Here is a 17,463-nt window from a genome sequence, read left to right as displayed (position 1 = left end):
TTACCACTTACAAAACTTATCATTCATAAAGAACTTATTTTTGTAGTTCATGATCACAGGTTCTGGAGGAAGGAAACTTTAAAATATTCAGGGGCAAACAGGCAGACCCATCAGAAGGGGGAACTCTTAACTCAACAATGACCTTGTTGTGTTCAGAGTGAATTAAGCACATGAACCCTCCTGTCACTATCACTCCCCATAGATGAGGTTTTGGCATTTTCCTTTACTTCTGACCATGGTACCATCAGTACCTCAGTACTGAGTTTGTAATTTTGGGGACCTATGCCAGCCTTCCTCTACTCTTCTCCATAATCCTATGATCAGTGATAACAGCATGTATAATAAAAGGGCACTCATTGCAAGGGGAAAAAAAGAAAAGAAGAAGAAGAATTTTGGCAGGAGAGGGCATTTAGTTATTCAAAGCAAACAAAGCAGTTCTGAAACTAGATTTCCTAATCTCATTCCAGGACCCATAAACTGCAGTGGTTCTCAGCCACATGGGTTGTGATGCATAATGTGTGTTCAAAAAAAAATCTCACTTTTCAAATATATTCTATTTCTCAAAGATAATGAAGGACTTCTATCTTTATTGTTGATTTCTTATCTAAATTCAACATGTCATTCCACATTGGAGACTTTTACTGAGAAAAATGTGCACTTGGAGTGAAAACCATCAATTCTATAATAAATAGTTTAAATGAGAATAACATTAGCAAGCAAAAAATAGGATATTTAATGAATTCATGAAACATAAAATTCTGAGGATAATGTTGCTACATGTGTTGGTGTTTGTAAAAATCTTACTTTGCCTAAAAGGTTACTTTCAGATTCCACAGCTTCTAAACTTCCCTAGCTAACAGAATGGAATGTGCCTTTAATTCACAGTTTCGGTTAAGTCCAATCATTCTTTTAAAACTATGAAGTGCATAACATCTCAATTGCAAGAAATTACATCTTATGTCAAAGGAAAAGTTCTCAGGTAATACTAGGTTAATGCTGTTGATACAATGTTCCAGAAAATTTTCCCCAGGGAATGTTCATTTTAGATGAAGCTAAGAGCCTCAGGGACATTGGAGAAGAATATCAGATGTTGCCAAGGGCACCTTAGACAGCCTTCCTGAGAGACGAGGAGGCTGCCTATAATTTCATACTGCACTGTATGTCATGAAAGGCCTATAAATATTCCCCTGATCTCCTAAAACTGGTTCTTCAGCAGATGCTAATACCAAGAGCCAAAGCAATTAGCAAGCTCGTATTTCAAAGTATCCAGTATATAGTACCCTGTGTAAATATTGTGAAAGTCACAAAAGTAGCCTGGCAAGAGAAAAGGAAAAGTGAGCTATGATTAAGGGACTATCAAATTACTATTTTTAGGAGCTGTATCTAGTAAGCATTTTACCTCATTCAGGAAGACAATGCCAAGTCATGTTTTATATATCTGGAGGCAATTCTATTTAAGTTGGTGCACTTTTGGTCCCTCTCCTTTTAGGTCCCTGCTGAGAATTAAAAATTAAACTATATATATGCTGGGTTGGGTTTGTGGCTCAATGGTAAAGCACTTACCCAGCATGTGTGAGACACTGGGTTCAATCCTTAGTACCACATAAAATAAATAAATAAAATAATTTAAAAGAGTAAAAAAATTTTTAAAACCATGTGCTAATATTTGGAACATTCAATATAATACTTCAAATTGACTATAAAGTACTGTAATTTTTATCAAAATTCCCATTTAAAATATTATATACAAAATTTCTTTCATAAAAAATACTATATACAAAATTTAGCATGAAGTTCAATATCAGTTAATTTAATAAGAATAAAAATATAAAAATCATTGAATTTTAATGTATTCTCCTTTACTCAGTATGGCAGCTAATTAATTTTGTTCTTTAGCTATAGAACTATAAAATGAAAAATCTAAAATGGAGTATAATCAATGATTAAACTATCTAATATTTAAAATAATATCCTAGATAAAGAAGTCTTGAAACTGTAGGTAAGACAACAAAATTATTTTTAGAAATTAGACGCATTCCAAATAATTATAAGATATTATTTCATTTTTTTTCATTTGTTCTGATTAGTTATACATGACACTAGAATGCATTTTGACACATCATACATAAATGGAGTATAACTTCTCATTCTTCTGGTTGTACATGACGTAGAGTTACACTGGTCGTGTAACAATAGATGCACATAAGGTAATAATGTCTGATTCATTCTGTTATCCTTCCTACCCCCATACCCGCTCCTCTCCTTTCATTCCAAAGTACTTCTATTCTTCCCTGGCCTGCCCGCCCCTACTGTGAATTAGCATCCACATAGCAGAGAAAACATTCAGCCTTAGGTTTTTTGGAATTGGATTATTTCAATTAGTATAATATTCTCTAGCTACATCTATTTATCTGCAAATGACATAATTCCATTATTCTTTAAGGTACAGTAATATTCTATTATGTATACATACCATATTTTCTTTATCCTTTCATCTGTTGAAGGTGCGGCACCTAAGTTGGTTCCATTGTTTAGCTATTGTGAATTGAGCTGGTATCAGCAGTGACTGTGGCTATGTCACTATAGTGTGTTATTTCAATTTTTTAAAAGTCAATACCATCATGTCACTCTTTGATATTCAATATGGAAAACAGAAATTTAAGTGGTCTCCTATGAATGTGATTGGCAGTCTTTCTCAGAACCCATTCAACACTGATTAAACATAGATTATATGTCCATGTATTGATTGTACACAGTAATAATTTGTGAATTTTTATGTCTGATTAAATGAAATAAGTCATTTTTCTCTTTTTTCTTTTAACCTACTTTGAAAATAGGAGCAAGGAAAATCAGTCTCTAGCAAAAATAAATAGAAGAAAAAAGATGGAAGGAAGGAAGAAATATCACAATTGTAATAATTGGAGACTAGGTACAGTTAGACCTAACAGTTTCCAAAATTGTTATAAGCCAAATGACAGTCATTGTAAGAACATATTCATCATTTCTTTTACAGCCATTTTCATCAACAGTGAATATTCAGAAGTGCACAGTGATATAAACAAAATAAAACAAAACAAAACAAAAAAAAAACACTAACAAAAATACCAGTAATATGCAGTTACCAAATGTAGTATTCCTATAGGAAGAAGCATTCTTTGAACAGTATGTGATTTTGAATTACTGGCCTTTATAAGACTAATGAAGACAGGCTACTAGACATCTCCTATCCTAGCTTCAAGATGAATCATGGTAGCATCATTGTGATGGTAAGACAATGGGTTGTACTAAAAATTTCAAATCTTTATGAACTTCTTGATCTAGCTGGTGAGAAGATCATCAATGTGACCATTTAAAAGGTCCAAACCTGACATTTTAAAAGGTGGAAGTCCAATATTTCTGTAACAATTCATTTTAAGTAGTCAACTGTTAATAAGTAGCAAAGCAATAAATAAATAAATATTATTTTTAAAGAGTAGGTTCAAATAAAGATTGACTAAGCATCTTAAAATGTTGTATCTACATTTGTAAAAGGAGATTGTGTCTACATTTTTAGCTGGCAAGAAATTTTAATGAAAATAAGAAACTACTTAAAAAATTGTTATAGGACTTTAATGAAAATTTCTCCAGATATAATATTACACATGGCTGAAAAGTACAGGAAATAATGGTCAATATTACTAGTCATTAGGGAAATACAAATCAAAACCACAATGAGGTATCATTTCATATCCATTAGGATGGCTGTTTTATCACAAAAACAGAAAACAAGTATTGGCAAGGACATGGAGAATTGGGAAATTTGTGCTTTACTGGAGAAAATGTGAAATGGTACAGCCTCTATGGAAAATAGTATGGCAGTTCAAAAAGGGTTAAAAATAGAATTACCAAAGAATCCAGAAATTCCACTTCTGGGTATATATCCAAAAGACTTGAAAGTAGAACCTTTGACATATTTGTACACTCACATTCAAGCAGCATTAGTCACAGAAGCCAAGAGGTAAAAGCAATCCAAGTGTCTATAGATGGATGAATGAAGAAAATGCAGTTGTAGTCATAAAGTAGAATATTATTCAATCTTATAAAAAGAAGGAAATCCTGAGGCCAGAACACGAATGAACCTTGAAGACACTGTGTTAAGTGAAATAAACCAGTCACAAAAAGACAAGTACTGACTGGTATCTTTTATGTGAAACATATATACTAGTCAAAGTCATAGAAACAGAAGAAAGGTAGTTGCCAAGACTCGAGATAGAATAAAATAGTAAGCAGTTTTATGGGTGTCAAGTTTCAGTTTTGCAAGATGTATAGATTTTAGAGGTTAGTTGCACAACAGTGAGAATACACTTAAAAATACTGACCCGCACTTTAAAATGGTTAATATAATAAATTTTGTTTCTTTACTACAATTAACAATAAAATATGCCGTATATATAAAATACCTAAAGTGCCTAGCATACAATAGACACTAAAAACAGCATTTATAAGCCAAAAATCATCATCCTTCCTATGCTTAAAGACTAAATGCCTACGCAGACCACCCCCAAACTTACAATAATCGGACTTAACCATTTTAAACCTCAAAATGGTGTGAAACAATACATATTCAGGGGAAACTGTACTTAGATTTTACATCTTTTCTGAGACTATCAGTATGCTATTTGGTGATTTTTCACACACTGGGCAGGGGCAGTGAGCCCCAGCTCCTAGTCAGCCTTGCAATCACAACAGAAAACAACCAACATTATGCTATATAGCTAAGTTATGATGTTTGCTAGTATAAGTGCATTACATGCCTTTTACTGGTCCTTTTTAGTTATGCATAGCATTAGGATTCATTTCGACATAATAATAAAAGCTTAGAATATAATTTGTTCTAATTCAGTCCCCAGTACCTCCCCTTTCCCTCCCCTCTACTCTACTGAACTTACCTGCATTCTTGACTTAGGTATTTTCAACTTATCAGGATGTAATTCCACCCTAAGTCCAGAAGTACTTATATTAAAGAGAGCCCAGACTGAAAACAGCTGTGTGACCTCAATCCTCAGTTTCCTCACCTCCACAATCGAAAATAACTACATTCTTTACAGAAATGTCATTCACTAATGTATTTTATAAAGTTACAATGCCGCAGGAATATAATGTGCTCTAAAAAAGTGTTTGCTATTATTCCTATATTATTATCAATTTCTGGTCAAGGGGGAATCTGACATTAATTTATATTTTTAGAACTTAACCAATTTGATACTTTAAATAAGCACATCTTTACAATCATCCTCTCTTGCCATAGTGAGTGAAGTGTTGGTACCATATGTATATACAAAATACAGACAAGGGATGCATTTAGCTTATTTGAAAAATCATTTGAATAGACTGTCATTAATTGAATTGAAATGTTTTAATTATTTCCAATTAGTGTCAAATAATGTTGTATTTACTTTATGAATTCTGAGCCTAGTTTCTATACCACTTTTCTTATTTTTATTATTTTATTCATAATATTAATTATTTGTATTTGCTAAAGTTGTTTATTTATAATTTGGCATACATTTTATTATACAGTTAAAGGTATTTTATATTAACATAATTAACACAGGTAGTTGGAGTCTTCAGAAAATAAATTATGACAATAAGAAGATATCCATCATTAATAATAATAATAATCTGGAAAATTTATATATAGTTAACTTTTCCTATGTATTCAGAAAACATAGATAAAACATGATACATTATTAATGGAATACTATTAGAACTATCTTCAAGCAGGTATATCAGCATATTGTTAATTTCTAATTCATATAAAGAGCTAAAGAGCAAATCACAGATATGTTAGCTATTTGATCATGTATACAAAGTATCTCTATATGTTAATGTTCCTTTATGCCTGAAACATGCCTGAAATCCCTGCAATTTGGGAGGCTGAGGCAGGAGGATCACAAGTTCAAGGCCAGCAACAGCAACTTAGTGATACCCTGTCTCAAAATAAAAAGGGAAAGGAAAGTGGCTCAGTAGTAAAGTGTCCCTGGTTCATTTCCCAGTACCAAGAAAAAAATAAAAATACATAAATTTCCTTTTCTAAATTATGTTATAACTAAACCAAACTATCAAATATTAAGACCTAACCAAATAAGCATAATTAACAATTGCTGCAATAGTTAATTAATTACTTTTTTATATTGAAATAGTATAATTAAAAATAATCAATTACAATTTTTCTTATGAAAACATAATGTTCAATTTTATTCAATAATCTCTATTTTACAATATGAGGAATAATATTGAAAGCACATAGGATACATAAAAAAGAAAAGTGTCTATCTCTTATAAATCTTAGAGATTTATGTTCATTAAATGTGGTTTTTACAACTTTAAATGGACTAATGAAATATCATAATGTTATTTCTGAAGGAAGGAATAAAACTTTATTATTAGCCTCAGATTCTGAAGAGAAAAAAAATCTGCTCAATGTGTTCAGAAACAGCAACAGTGTTTCTAGTTGGGGCCATTATTTCCTTGATGAATTAAAAAAAATTAAAAAGATGGTGAGAAAGAAATCGAAGGTCAGATGACTGATGGTGGACATATAGGATGAGAAAAGCACTAACTCTTTGGGATAAATTACATGACTAAAGTGGCAAAATGGTTTTATAAGAAGATTTTTTTAACCTATTTTTATCCCTTGGAAACTTTTATACTGTTGTTATTGCTAACTTAATTTTAACTGGAAACAAAACATCACACAAAAATTATATAATCACCACTTATAAAATAATCATGCCATATGTGTGTGTGTGTGTGTGTGTGTATTAAAGAAACTTTAATTTTGACTTAACTTTATATATATATATATTTTTTTTTTCTTTCACCAAGTATTTAAGAGACAAACTGTGATTGGCTATCTCTGCTATCCATGCAAGGAGCTCATGCATTCTGTCAACAATGTCTGAGGTCAAGTAACAAAATCGAAAGTGTAAAGTCTACATGTCAGGTCTGACAAATCAGACTTACTGCTGTTCCTATTTCATAACTATCTCAAAGATACTAGAACAAAAACAATTGTTCTTTGATTCCAAGGACAAGAGCTTCTTGGACTCCACAACAGCATCCTTCCTAGGATTATCCCATCATTTCTAGGGTTACTTCAAGTATTACTACAGTAGAATAGTATTATTTTGGTATTATACCCCTACTTTGCACTAATGGTGCTTTCCTTTTTGCTGCATCAGAGCAAATACAACTTGGGTACAAGAGAGTGTATATATATTCTCATATATACACTATACACAGTTGAGGGATATGAGAATTAAATTCAAATCCCACCACCACACCAATCACCATGATGCTTCACATAAAAGCATTCTGGACCTATTACTAAATACTCATAGTTAAAAGGATATTCTAGAAAATACACTAAGTGATTTCACTAAAGGAAAGCAAAATTGGTCATCAGTCCTATTATTGTGATTACCTCTTGGATACTTCTTTGGTTCTGACCATAAACCTTTTCTCTTAGAAATTAGCACACCACTATTTGCTGCCAAACTTCTACAACCAAAACCTTAGGAACCAAGGATTCCATTTCTAGCATGGCCATCATAACTCAGCCTGCCATTCTTGGCTAAGAGGACAGGGGGATGACATAGAATTAGGAAGGAATATTGAAGGCATGGCTAACTATTCATAGGCAATAATACAAATTCTTATCAGTGGACCCAGGAAAAGAGGTTGAGAATATTTTCAAGGGATATTTAGATGATGAATAGAGCATGACTAAAGATAGTAGCTACCAATATTTTTTTTCTGGTACCAAGGATTGCTTTCTTTCTTTTATTTTTAATCCTTTGCCATTAGAGATTAAGTTCCATGGTATACCTTATAGCAAGGTAAAACCATGCAACTAAGTCCAGGCCCATGAGACATAAGTAGAAGTCATGTGTGACTGTTTTGGGTCATAAATACTTTAACAGAAACCCTTTATACAGGATAGAAAATGCCACTTATGGAGAAAAATGGAAAGCCCAGGCCTGAACAGGCACTTCTTGATGGTTACATGGTTAGGAAATAAAACTACCTTAATTAAGGCACTCTGATTAAAGTTCTCCTTTTTGTGAGAACTCAACCTTGCCCTGACTGATACACTGCCAATTATAAGTGAGGCAGAAGTAACAACAAATCAACCTGTGAAATATCTGCATTTAGTCACACAACCATTTACTGAAGTACAGTAGTAGTAGTAGAAGAAACAGAAGACACTGGTGTTTAATCTTACTTACAAGACAAGAAAAATATTCAAAGACATTAGAGTAACAAAATTATGTAACCGGAGAGAAACTGTAGGAAGACAATTGGATAAACTGGCAGAGAATGCCAAGATACACATTATTACCAACTACTGTTGACTATTCTAAAATTGAACCTGATGGTTTGGAATGGTATTTCCATTTTGGTACAGGTTAGAACTCATAGTCCTAAGGCATTTTAGTACTTGACATTTTTTACAATAATTAAATTCTTATTTAAATTACAAAACTGGACTTGAAGTGGTCAGAAATGAAATTGGTTGATAAATGACAGCACTGTTCTAAGAGTCTTAAGGACTATTCAGTTGGCAATACATATTGAATATAATGTTCTTTCCTTTATTTTCTAGTGCAAACTCTGAGCCAGTTATTGTGCTAATGGAAGGTGAAGTGGAAAATTTGTGGGGGAGGAAGACTGCAGTCTATATCTGTAAGAAGTTTGCAGTCTAATGAGGTATCCAAATCTGTAAACTTGTTGACATAGCAAAGAGTAAAAAAGATGAAAGGCTTTTCATAAATGGGAAAAGACATATAAATACTCCAGGAGCTTTCGGAGTTGAATGGTGTGTATAGAAGATTCAAAGATCAGCCTTTAAAAGTAGGTACATGAAATAAAATTGTGACCCAGATCATGAAATCATGGAAACTAAAATTGAATAAGAATATACAATGTCACTCTGAGTCAGAATCATGAGCTTTAAATGCATCCAACCAAGTAGTTTCACTGTAAGGGTAGAAAATAAATGCTATCCATCAGTAAACACTGTTTCTTTTGCATATCTAGCTAAAAAGTTTAAGGATCTAATCCTAGAGCTGCTGACTTTCTCTAAGAAGCAAGAAAACACAATGTGGTCTTACATGTAGTAGAAAATGAGATCATCTCAAGCTATGTGAAGCAGGAACTTACACAAGAAACAAAAAACAAAAACCTAGCATGACTTAAAATTTGGGGTTGGGGATTGTTGGTTTTTTACTTAATGTGTTTGTGTATAATGTGTATGTATATATTATATATATATATAACATATATGTTTATATTATACCTATACTACCTATAATTTCTCAATTTTTAGATTCCTTTATCTGCACCTGTTTGAAGATAGACACACACTCACATAAAGTGTATATTTATAATACATACTATTTTATACATAGAATTATTTATGTATAAACAGACTAATGTATTTCCTAATTCATTTAGTTATACTTTTCTAATGATTCACTAGAAGTTATAAGAGCTAGAAAAGTAAAAGTATGTGGTACTTTATTTTCTGTTAGGAAGAATCCATGTCAAATTAACTACATTTTATTCTCAATTCAGACTTTCTTAAGGACTTTGCTAATATGATACCACCTTTCCCTGAGGTATCTTCTCTAGAAATTTGCAGGTCAGTGGACATTCTCTGACCTACCTTCTTTCATCTTGCGATTTCTGATCTGACAAAAACAATTTAAATTTTCACTGGTGGGCTGGTAATATTAGTGATGACAAGATTAAAATACAGGGATGTGGAGGGAACACCATGACATGACTTAAATAGGACCCACATGACAAGGACAGGAGTCAGGTGCAGCCCATTGTTGCAAGAGTTACTCAGGGGCCCTGAATCCAGACTGCCTCAGCTTCTCTTAAGAAGTCTGACCTGCAAACATGTACAGAATATTTAAAGGCTTTTCAGGACTAACCCAGTGCTAATAATCAAAAAAAAAAAAAAAAAGAAAGAAAGAAAGAAAGAAAAAAAAACATTCAAGAAAATGCAATGAATTAACTGTGAAGAATTCTTCCCAAGGCAAGGTACATATAGGTATATGCTTGACCAAGATAAATATAATTAATGATTATGACTGTTATAAATATGATCTCATAATAAGAATTACTGAATTTGTGCATATAAGAATTGGCTAGTACTATTGAATAGAGAAAGTAGTAGTTTAGTGTGCTAAACGCATCTAGTTATATAGTATCTACTTGGTATATAGTATTGAAAAGTAAAACAGTAAAACCCTGCAGCCAACTATTAAGGCAGCATAAAGAAGAAGCCCCGCCTTGCACCAAGGTGTCTTCCCTAGTACTTGAGAAAAACAACCAGGGTGAATCATTAAAACCCACCCCCTAAAAAAATAAAACAGAGAGAGGGAATGAGAGCTTATTCTTTGAAGTGTATCATTGTTTGAACCACAACACCCCATGAAGCCACATAGTAATTTACTTCAATAAGGCCTAGATATCAATAGTTTCATTTGCTTTCTTGTTTTACTTATTATTTTTTTATTTATATGTGACAGCAGAATGACAGCAAAATGCATTGTGATTCTTATTACACATATAGAGCACAGTTTTTCCTATCTCTAGTTTTACATAAAGTATATTCACACCAATTCATGTCTTCATACATGTACTTTGGATAATAATGTCCATCATATTCCACCATCATTTCTAACCCTATACCCCCCTTCCCCTCCCACCCCTCTGCCCTATCTAGAGTTCATCTATTCCTCCACACTCCCCCTCCCTTCCCCACTATGTTTAGGTCTTCTTATATCAGAGAAAACACTCATACACTGCTGGTGGGGCTGCAAATTGGTGCAGCTAATATGGAAAGTAGTATGGAGATTTCTTGGAAAATTGGGAATGGAACCACCATTTGGTTCAGCTATTCCTCTCCTCAGTCTATATCCAAAGGACTTAAAAACAGCATACTACAGGGACACAGCCACATCAATGTTTATGGCAGCACAATTCACAATAGCTAAACTGTGGAACCAACCTAGGTGCCCTTCAGTAGATGAATGGATAAAAAATTGTGACATATATACACAATGGAATATTACTCAGCAATAAATGAGAATAAAATCATGGCATTTGCAGGTAAATGGATAGTGTTAGAGAAGATACCGCTAAGTGAAGTTAGCCAATCCCCAAAAAACAAATGCCGAATGTTTTTATTTGCTTTCTTATAACATTAAAATTTGAGAGATTCTCAGAGATATTTTTTCTTTTGTAGTCTACTAAGTTGTCAGGAAAGACCTTTCACTATCTGTCATTAACTCTCAGATATTCTGTACACTCAAGAATCTTGACTCAGAGGAAAAGAGAAAATAACAAAAGAAGTTAAGAAAAGTTTACTTACTACTCGGTATCCCCAAATCAGCCATTCTTATAAAGTAAAATTATTATTGGCATGCCCTGAAACACATCAATCTCTATGTCCCATTTCACAATATTGTACACGCCCTTTAGCCAATAATCAGGTTACATTTTTAAAGTTAAATTTTAGTGCTTTACTATTGTCTTCATTGTAACCAGATTACTAAAATCGCTTAAGGAATAAATGTAAACCAAAGTTGACTGTAGTTTATGCAACACTAATGATAACCATTTCTCAAAGTTCAAAATGAGCCTCAGGTTTGTTTTTTTTTAAATAAATCTGATTTAAAACTTTAAATTTTGATTTAATGGTACAATCTTGATTTTTTAATATGATTTATTAAAAGTTTGCTGGATTTTTATTGAACTGATTCCAACATACAGTATTTAAGGGTTTCTCTCATTTTATCTTTCCTGTCATTCTTAATTAATATGTGTACTTCAGTTAAATCAATTACATATAAGGTGGATGATGGTATTACATCATCCATTACCAATTAATTCATTGGTTCCCAAATTCAACACTCATTTATTACATGATAATGGATATGGTTTAACTGAACTTATAAATATAAATGTTTGAAATATGTAATATGTGAGACATTTGAGCTAATGATTCACTTTCCTCATAAGAGCACTGCTTTCAAGTTCTCCTAATATACATATAAGAACTGGGTGAGCAAATCCTGTAAACTACTGTGCTTGGACAAGGCAGTAGGACTCCCCAAATTCCCTCACTGAGAAACCTTGTGTTCTTGATTTTACTACTATCCAAAATTGCTACAAAAAAATAAAAGCTAGTATATCCACTAAACAAATCCCACTGTTAAGAGTTTTTAAAAATTTCATTGTTATTAAGGCCTCATGTATGCTAAGCATGTGCTCTACCACTGAGTTGCATTCCCAGTCCCTATTTTATTTTATAATCATATAATTATACTCTGAACATAACATTGGTTCTACTATACTTATTTTTAAATGTATTAAGTTTTCTAAATCTTTAGATTGAGTTAAAATGTAATTTTCTTCCCAAGACATAAGAATTAAAAAATCTTTACTAGAATTTTACAAATACATTAATGATTTCAAAGAGTTAAAAGTTCTTAACTTTTATAATTCTATTCTGTGCACATTGGAGAACAACAAATGCAAAACAAAATTTATTCAACATTACTAGTATAGAGTAGTCAAAATCCTTGGCAGTAGTGGGGCTTGGTGCCACACTCCTATAATCCCATCAATTCAGGAGGTTTGAAGCAGGAGGATCCTAAGTTCAAAGTCAGCCTTGGCAAGTTGGCAAGGCCCTGAGTTACTTAGTGAGACCCTGTCTCAAAGTAAAATATAAAAAAGGGCTGGGGATATGGTTTAGTGGTTAAGGGCCCCTGGGTTCAAATCCTGATAACAAAATAATTATGATGATGATGATGATAATAATTCTTTGAAATATCTTTTTTGTGAAGACTAACTCATGATAAGCTTTGAGAAAATGAGTCGCCAGGGGTAATAGTTCCTATGTTCCTCTACTCTTAATAACACTTCCCATGCATGCTGCTCATCCCTAATCCTTTATTATAAATAAAATAACCAGCATAGTGCGCTCCTATAATCCCAGCAGTTCAGGAGGCCGAAGCCCAAGGACTGCTAATTCAAATGTAACCTTGGCAAAAGTGAGGCGCTAAACAACTTGGTGAGACGCTGTCTCTAAATAAAATACAAAATAGGGCTGGGGTTGTGGCCCAGTAGTGGAGTGACCCTAAGTGCAATCTCTGGTAGCATGAATAAAGACATAAATAAATAAATATGTTCACATATTTATATTATATATTAAAACCATTTATTTCTAAAATTATTCCATTGAATTCAATTGAAATAACCATTAATTGAGTTTTTAAGTAGTTTTCAAGGTATTTTTCAAATATAATTCAAAAAGTAGCACAGTTCAAACTTTTTTTAAGGAGAGACTTTTAAAATAATGTCAGTTTTATATAACAGTCACTCTCAAGAAGTATGGTAAAGATTATTTACAGTGTTAATTATGCTGAGGCATCACAAGGTTTTTTTTTTATTTCTGAATGACATAATTATAATTTTATGGAGAAAAAGCACTAAAAATAACACTTCCATTAAACTGTTACTATAAGATGCAGTTCAGATTCCTTGTGTCTTCATAACTGAGTACATAAATCTGCGTTAAGATATAAATTCTTACACAGTACACATAAAGGTAGATTCATGTAGCAGTTTTGTTTCAAGCAATGTCTTTTAATCATGTGCTTTCAGACAAAAATAAACTAATAAATAAATCACATCCATAAAGATACAGACCAAAAAAAATATTGAGTTAATGATTTCCCAAAAGGGAAAGAATATGTAAATAGCAGTAAGGTGGAGAGTCTAAATAAGGATTCTATGTTAGGCATTGAGTTATGACTTCAGAAGCATTCTGTCAGCCTACATTTCATCATGTTAATAATGAGTAACAGGTGGCTAAAGGGGAAATATAATGATAACACTTATCTTTCCCCATGCCTTCCAGAAGTCATCTTTATAAAAATGTAATTATCTTATTAAAATGGCTATTCTCAAATTAAGTTTTGCAAAAAAAATCATTATTATATTTCTATGTATTGCATATACTCCAAAACAAATATTTGCTTAAAATATTTCAGTAAATCTTTTATTTAAGCATATACACGATTTTGATGGAGTTTCCCCCTGAGATTATAGAAGAATGTCTGAAAATACTAGAATAATGAAAATATTCTAGTTCTGTAGAAGTTGAATGCATTAATTCTAGAATTTTTAGTTCTATAGTAGGCAACTCAGCTTGCCATAAGAGTTTAAATCAAACACTTCACAAACTGTCCAAATATAGGCTGCTCATTCTCACTGATTCAATAAAGCAATTGTACTTAAATCAGAGGACACTAAGATATTCAATATTTAAAATATTTTAAAGAAGCAAGTTTGAATTTCATTTTAAAAACTGGAAAGCAGTCACTATATAAAGACATGCCAAAATGTGAAGCATTGTTCAAATATTAACAAAATTTTCAATATATTTTTCTACAATGAGGGCATGGGAAACAGAAATTTTCTCCAGATTTAGAAATATCACATTTGCTTATTTTTGTTGGAGTTAATATTAGTACAAACTTAAAACAAAGAGGTAAGGGTTCACTTTTATAAGAGCATTCATTTAGCAATAAAATGACATTTAAGCTTTGTTCACAACGTATGTAAGAATGAGACCTCCATTAAGTATTATCATTATCAATTTTCATCCTCTGTATCCATGCTGAATATCAAGTAGCTGCACCTAGATTTAAAGTCAAATTACCTTTTTTTTTTTCTGTTTTTCCAGAATCCCCTTCAGGACTTGGCTTGCCAGGTACTTTTTTGAAGGGGTGTTGGGACAAGGGGGTCAAGGAGCCGAGCTGAAAATTAGCCCCAGCTTCCATTGATTTTTGCCAAATCGTGACAGAGTCTGAGCTGATGAAAGAAGTTAACTCATCTACACGTAGTGCACTGCAGATGGACTCCCTAAGAAATTCTCTCAAATGTCACAGTAAGGATTGGCAATTGTCTGTGAATCACTCTGGCTCCTTTTCAGGCCTTAGGGTTTATAGACAGGATTGGGGGACCTGTAATCAAGTCAGGAAGACCTCTTTACTGGAACAACCAAGTTAAGTGCAGCAGGATGAACTGTGTTCTGGCCACAGACAGCTCTTGGCTCTGCTCAGATCAGGTGTGTGTATGTGTGTCTGTGTGTTGGGGGTAGTGGTGACTAGCATGTCTTGGCCATTGGCTCCAGTCAAACAAAAAGTCCGAGTCTGTAAAACTCCTTTCCTTTAAATAACCTTTCAGAAAACTCCCAAAGAGACTCTAAGGTTAACTCTTTCAAGGATGTCGCCTGCGGGCGTCCCCACCTCGGGAGATTTTACAGCAGTGATTAATTGGGAAGTAAAACGTAATCAAAAGCATTGCAAACACGTTCTCGGTTAAAGTTAGTGGTGAAACACAAATCTGATCACAATTTTATGTAATTGGAGCAGTTCAACTTCTGCCTACTGGTGCCGCCAAACAACCTCCCACCCCTGGAGAGCGGGCATTTATAAATCTTACATCTTCCTACCTCCAAACTCAAATTCCTTAATGGACCATTAGTAAAGGGATCGATCCTAGTTACTTTAGTAGCAATACAACGCAAAGGCACATCTGCTGGGTTTACCAGTGCCAGAGACACCATTCAAAAGTTGAGAAGGTAGAGCCAGCACTTTGCAAACCTTTGGGGGGCAGGGGATGGGTGTGCTGTGGGAGCGTGGGGTGGGGGAGAAAGAGTGAGAACCTGCTGTGACCTGAACTCCGGTGCTTCCAACACGCAAGTCCTCCCTGATGCTAGCTGGGAGGTGGGCAGCGAAACTGCTAAGTTCTCCAGCCGCTGTGAGAGCAGCCTTTCCCCTCAAAATTCCTCTCCCTAGGAACTGAGCCCACTCCCCACCCCTAACCGCCGCGATCTTCGCCTTGAAGCCCAGAGCGCGAGTGTCTGGGAATGGGGACGCGCAGCACTTACGTCTCGGAATTTGTTCCACTGTCCGACTTCCTTGTCATACTGAGAGATTGTGGTGAGCCATTGTTTATCGTCCAGAAAATTACCGCTGTCCGACCGCCCCCCGGCTGCAGCCACCGCCGCGGCAGCTGCGAGAGCCTGACTGCACCAAGCGGCTGCACACACACACAATACGGCTGACACCTTGAGCATCTGGGAAAGGAGACACAACCGGGAGGGGGGATGGCAGTGTCAAATAAGGGGTACGAAGACTAGGGCGACCCCGGAAGACATGCATCAGCAACGACGGGGATAGAGAGAGGGGGAGACAAGCAGGGACAGGGTGTCCCCCTTCCCGCAGGCTTTACCCCCGAACCCGGGCACTCACACACACGCAGACCCAAGGGAGAAAAAGGGGGATCTAAGAGGAAGCCCCAGACGCAGCAGCAGCCCTAGCGGGCAAAAAATCCCGCTTCCTGGCACATCACCTTGTTGTGAGCCAGCACTGTGCTCGCAGCTCCTGCTGGAAATGCAGCCCAGCTCAGCCAACTCGCTGCTTTCAGGAGCTGCTGCACGCGCCGCCGTCTCGAGCCGTCCACTCAGCTCCCTGCGCCGGGCGCGCTCCCCCCATCACCACCCTCCCCCCCGCGCGCCGATCTCTCACTAGCTTCCCCCGGTTCACCCCTCCCTCCCCCATCTTCTTTTTTTTCCTCTTTCCCCTCCCGCTATCCCACCTTCGTTTCGCTGAATCCAAGCTGCAGTGGGCTCTGGATGCGTCGCTCGGCTGGAGCCAGAGGATGCGGTAGCTCTTAGCCTAGCAATCCTTATCGGCTTTCTAACCTCTCTGCTCCAGAAGAGGTTCTCCTGTTCGCGAGGCAGCCTGCTCATTCTCTCTGCGGAGCGTTCAATCGGTTCTGCAAATTTCTGGGGTGGTCAGACAGACGTGGGAAATGAGATCTGAAGAAAACTTTATGCATCACCAAACAAGAAACCCTGGGACTCTCTATCCGGTAAACCTCCTGGACCCAGCTCCTCCCTGAAGCAAAGCCATCAGTAGGGTCCTGGGAGATCAGTTTAATCTCAGAAAATGTAGTGAAGGGCATTCGTGAACTTCTGGATTATTAGGGAGCACAAACTTTCATGTTACATGGATGAAGTTTCTCTCTCTCTCTCTCTCTCTCTCTCTCTCTCTCTCTCTCTCTCTCTCTCTCTCTCTCCCCCCTCCCACCTTCCCTTGTTTATTCAAAACCGAAAACCGAATCTTTCTATATCAGATAAGTGTTTGCACCTAAATCACACAATCATCCCCCTGCCCCCCCCCCACACACACACTGTAAATGCATTTTTCCTTTTATAATCAGATCTCCCTGGTGACTATATTTTAAGTTGTGGAACCTAAATCAAAAACTTCAAAACCCTATGTCTCCCTACTGCAAAATGAGACCCTTTTGAAGCTGTAACACAAATTC

The 17,463-nt window shown here is 35.2% G+C and overlaps 1 protein-coding gene across 1 annotated transcript in view; it reads right to left on the bottom strand.

Annotated features, from left to right (window-relative positions):
- The window catches only part of SPOCK3 (SPARC (osteonectin), cwcv and kazal like domains proteoglycan 3), a 410,406-nt gene extending 393,804 nt beyond the window's left edge, over positions 1–16,602 (bottom strand). Inside the window, exons 1-2 of the mRNA XM_081269496.1 lie at positions 16,483–16,602; positions 16,019–16,207 (exon numbers count right to left, since the gene is read on the bottom strand). Of these exons, the coding sequence (XP_081125622.1) occupies positions 16,019–16,207 (189 nt within the window). The 5' untranslated portion in view covers positions 16,483–16,602. The remainder of the gene's footprint in view (positions 1–16,018; positions 16,208–16,482) is intronic.
- Positions 16,603–17,463: the final 861 nt, after the last annotated feature.

Source organism: Spermophilus citellus (assembly GCF_964194105.1).
Source record: "Spermophilus citellus genome assembly, chromosome: 16".
Classification (NCBI taxonomy): Eukaryota; Metazoa; Chordata; class Mammalia; order Rodentia; family Sciuridae; genus Spermophilus; species Spermophilus citellus.
This window is presented reverse-complemented; position numbering and strand designations above follow the sequence as displayed.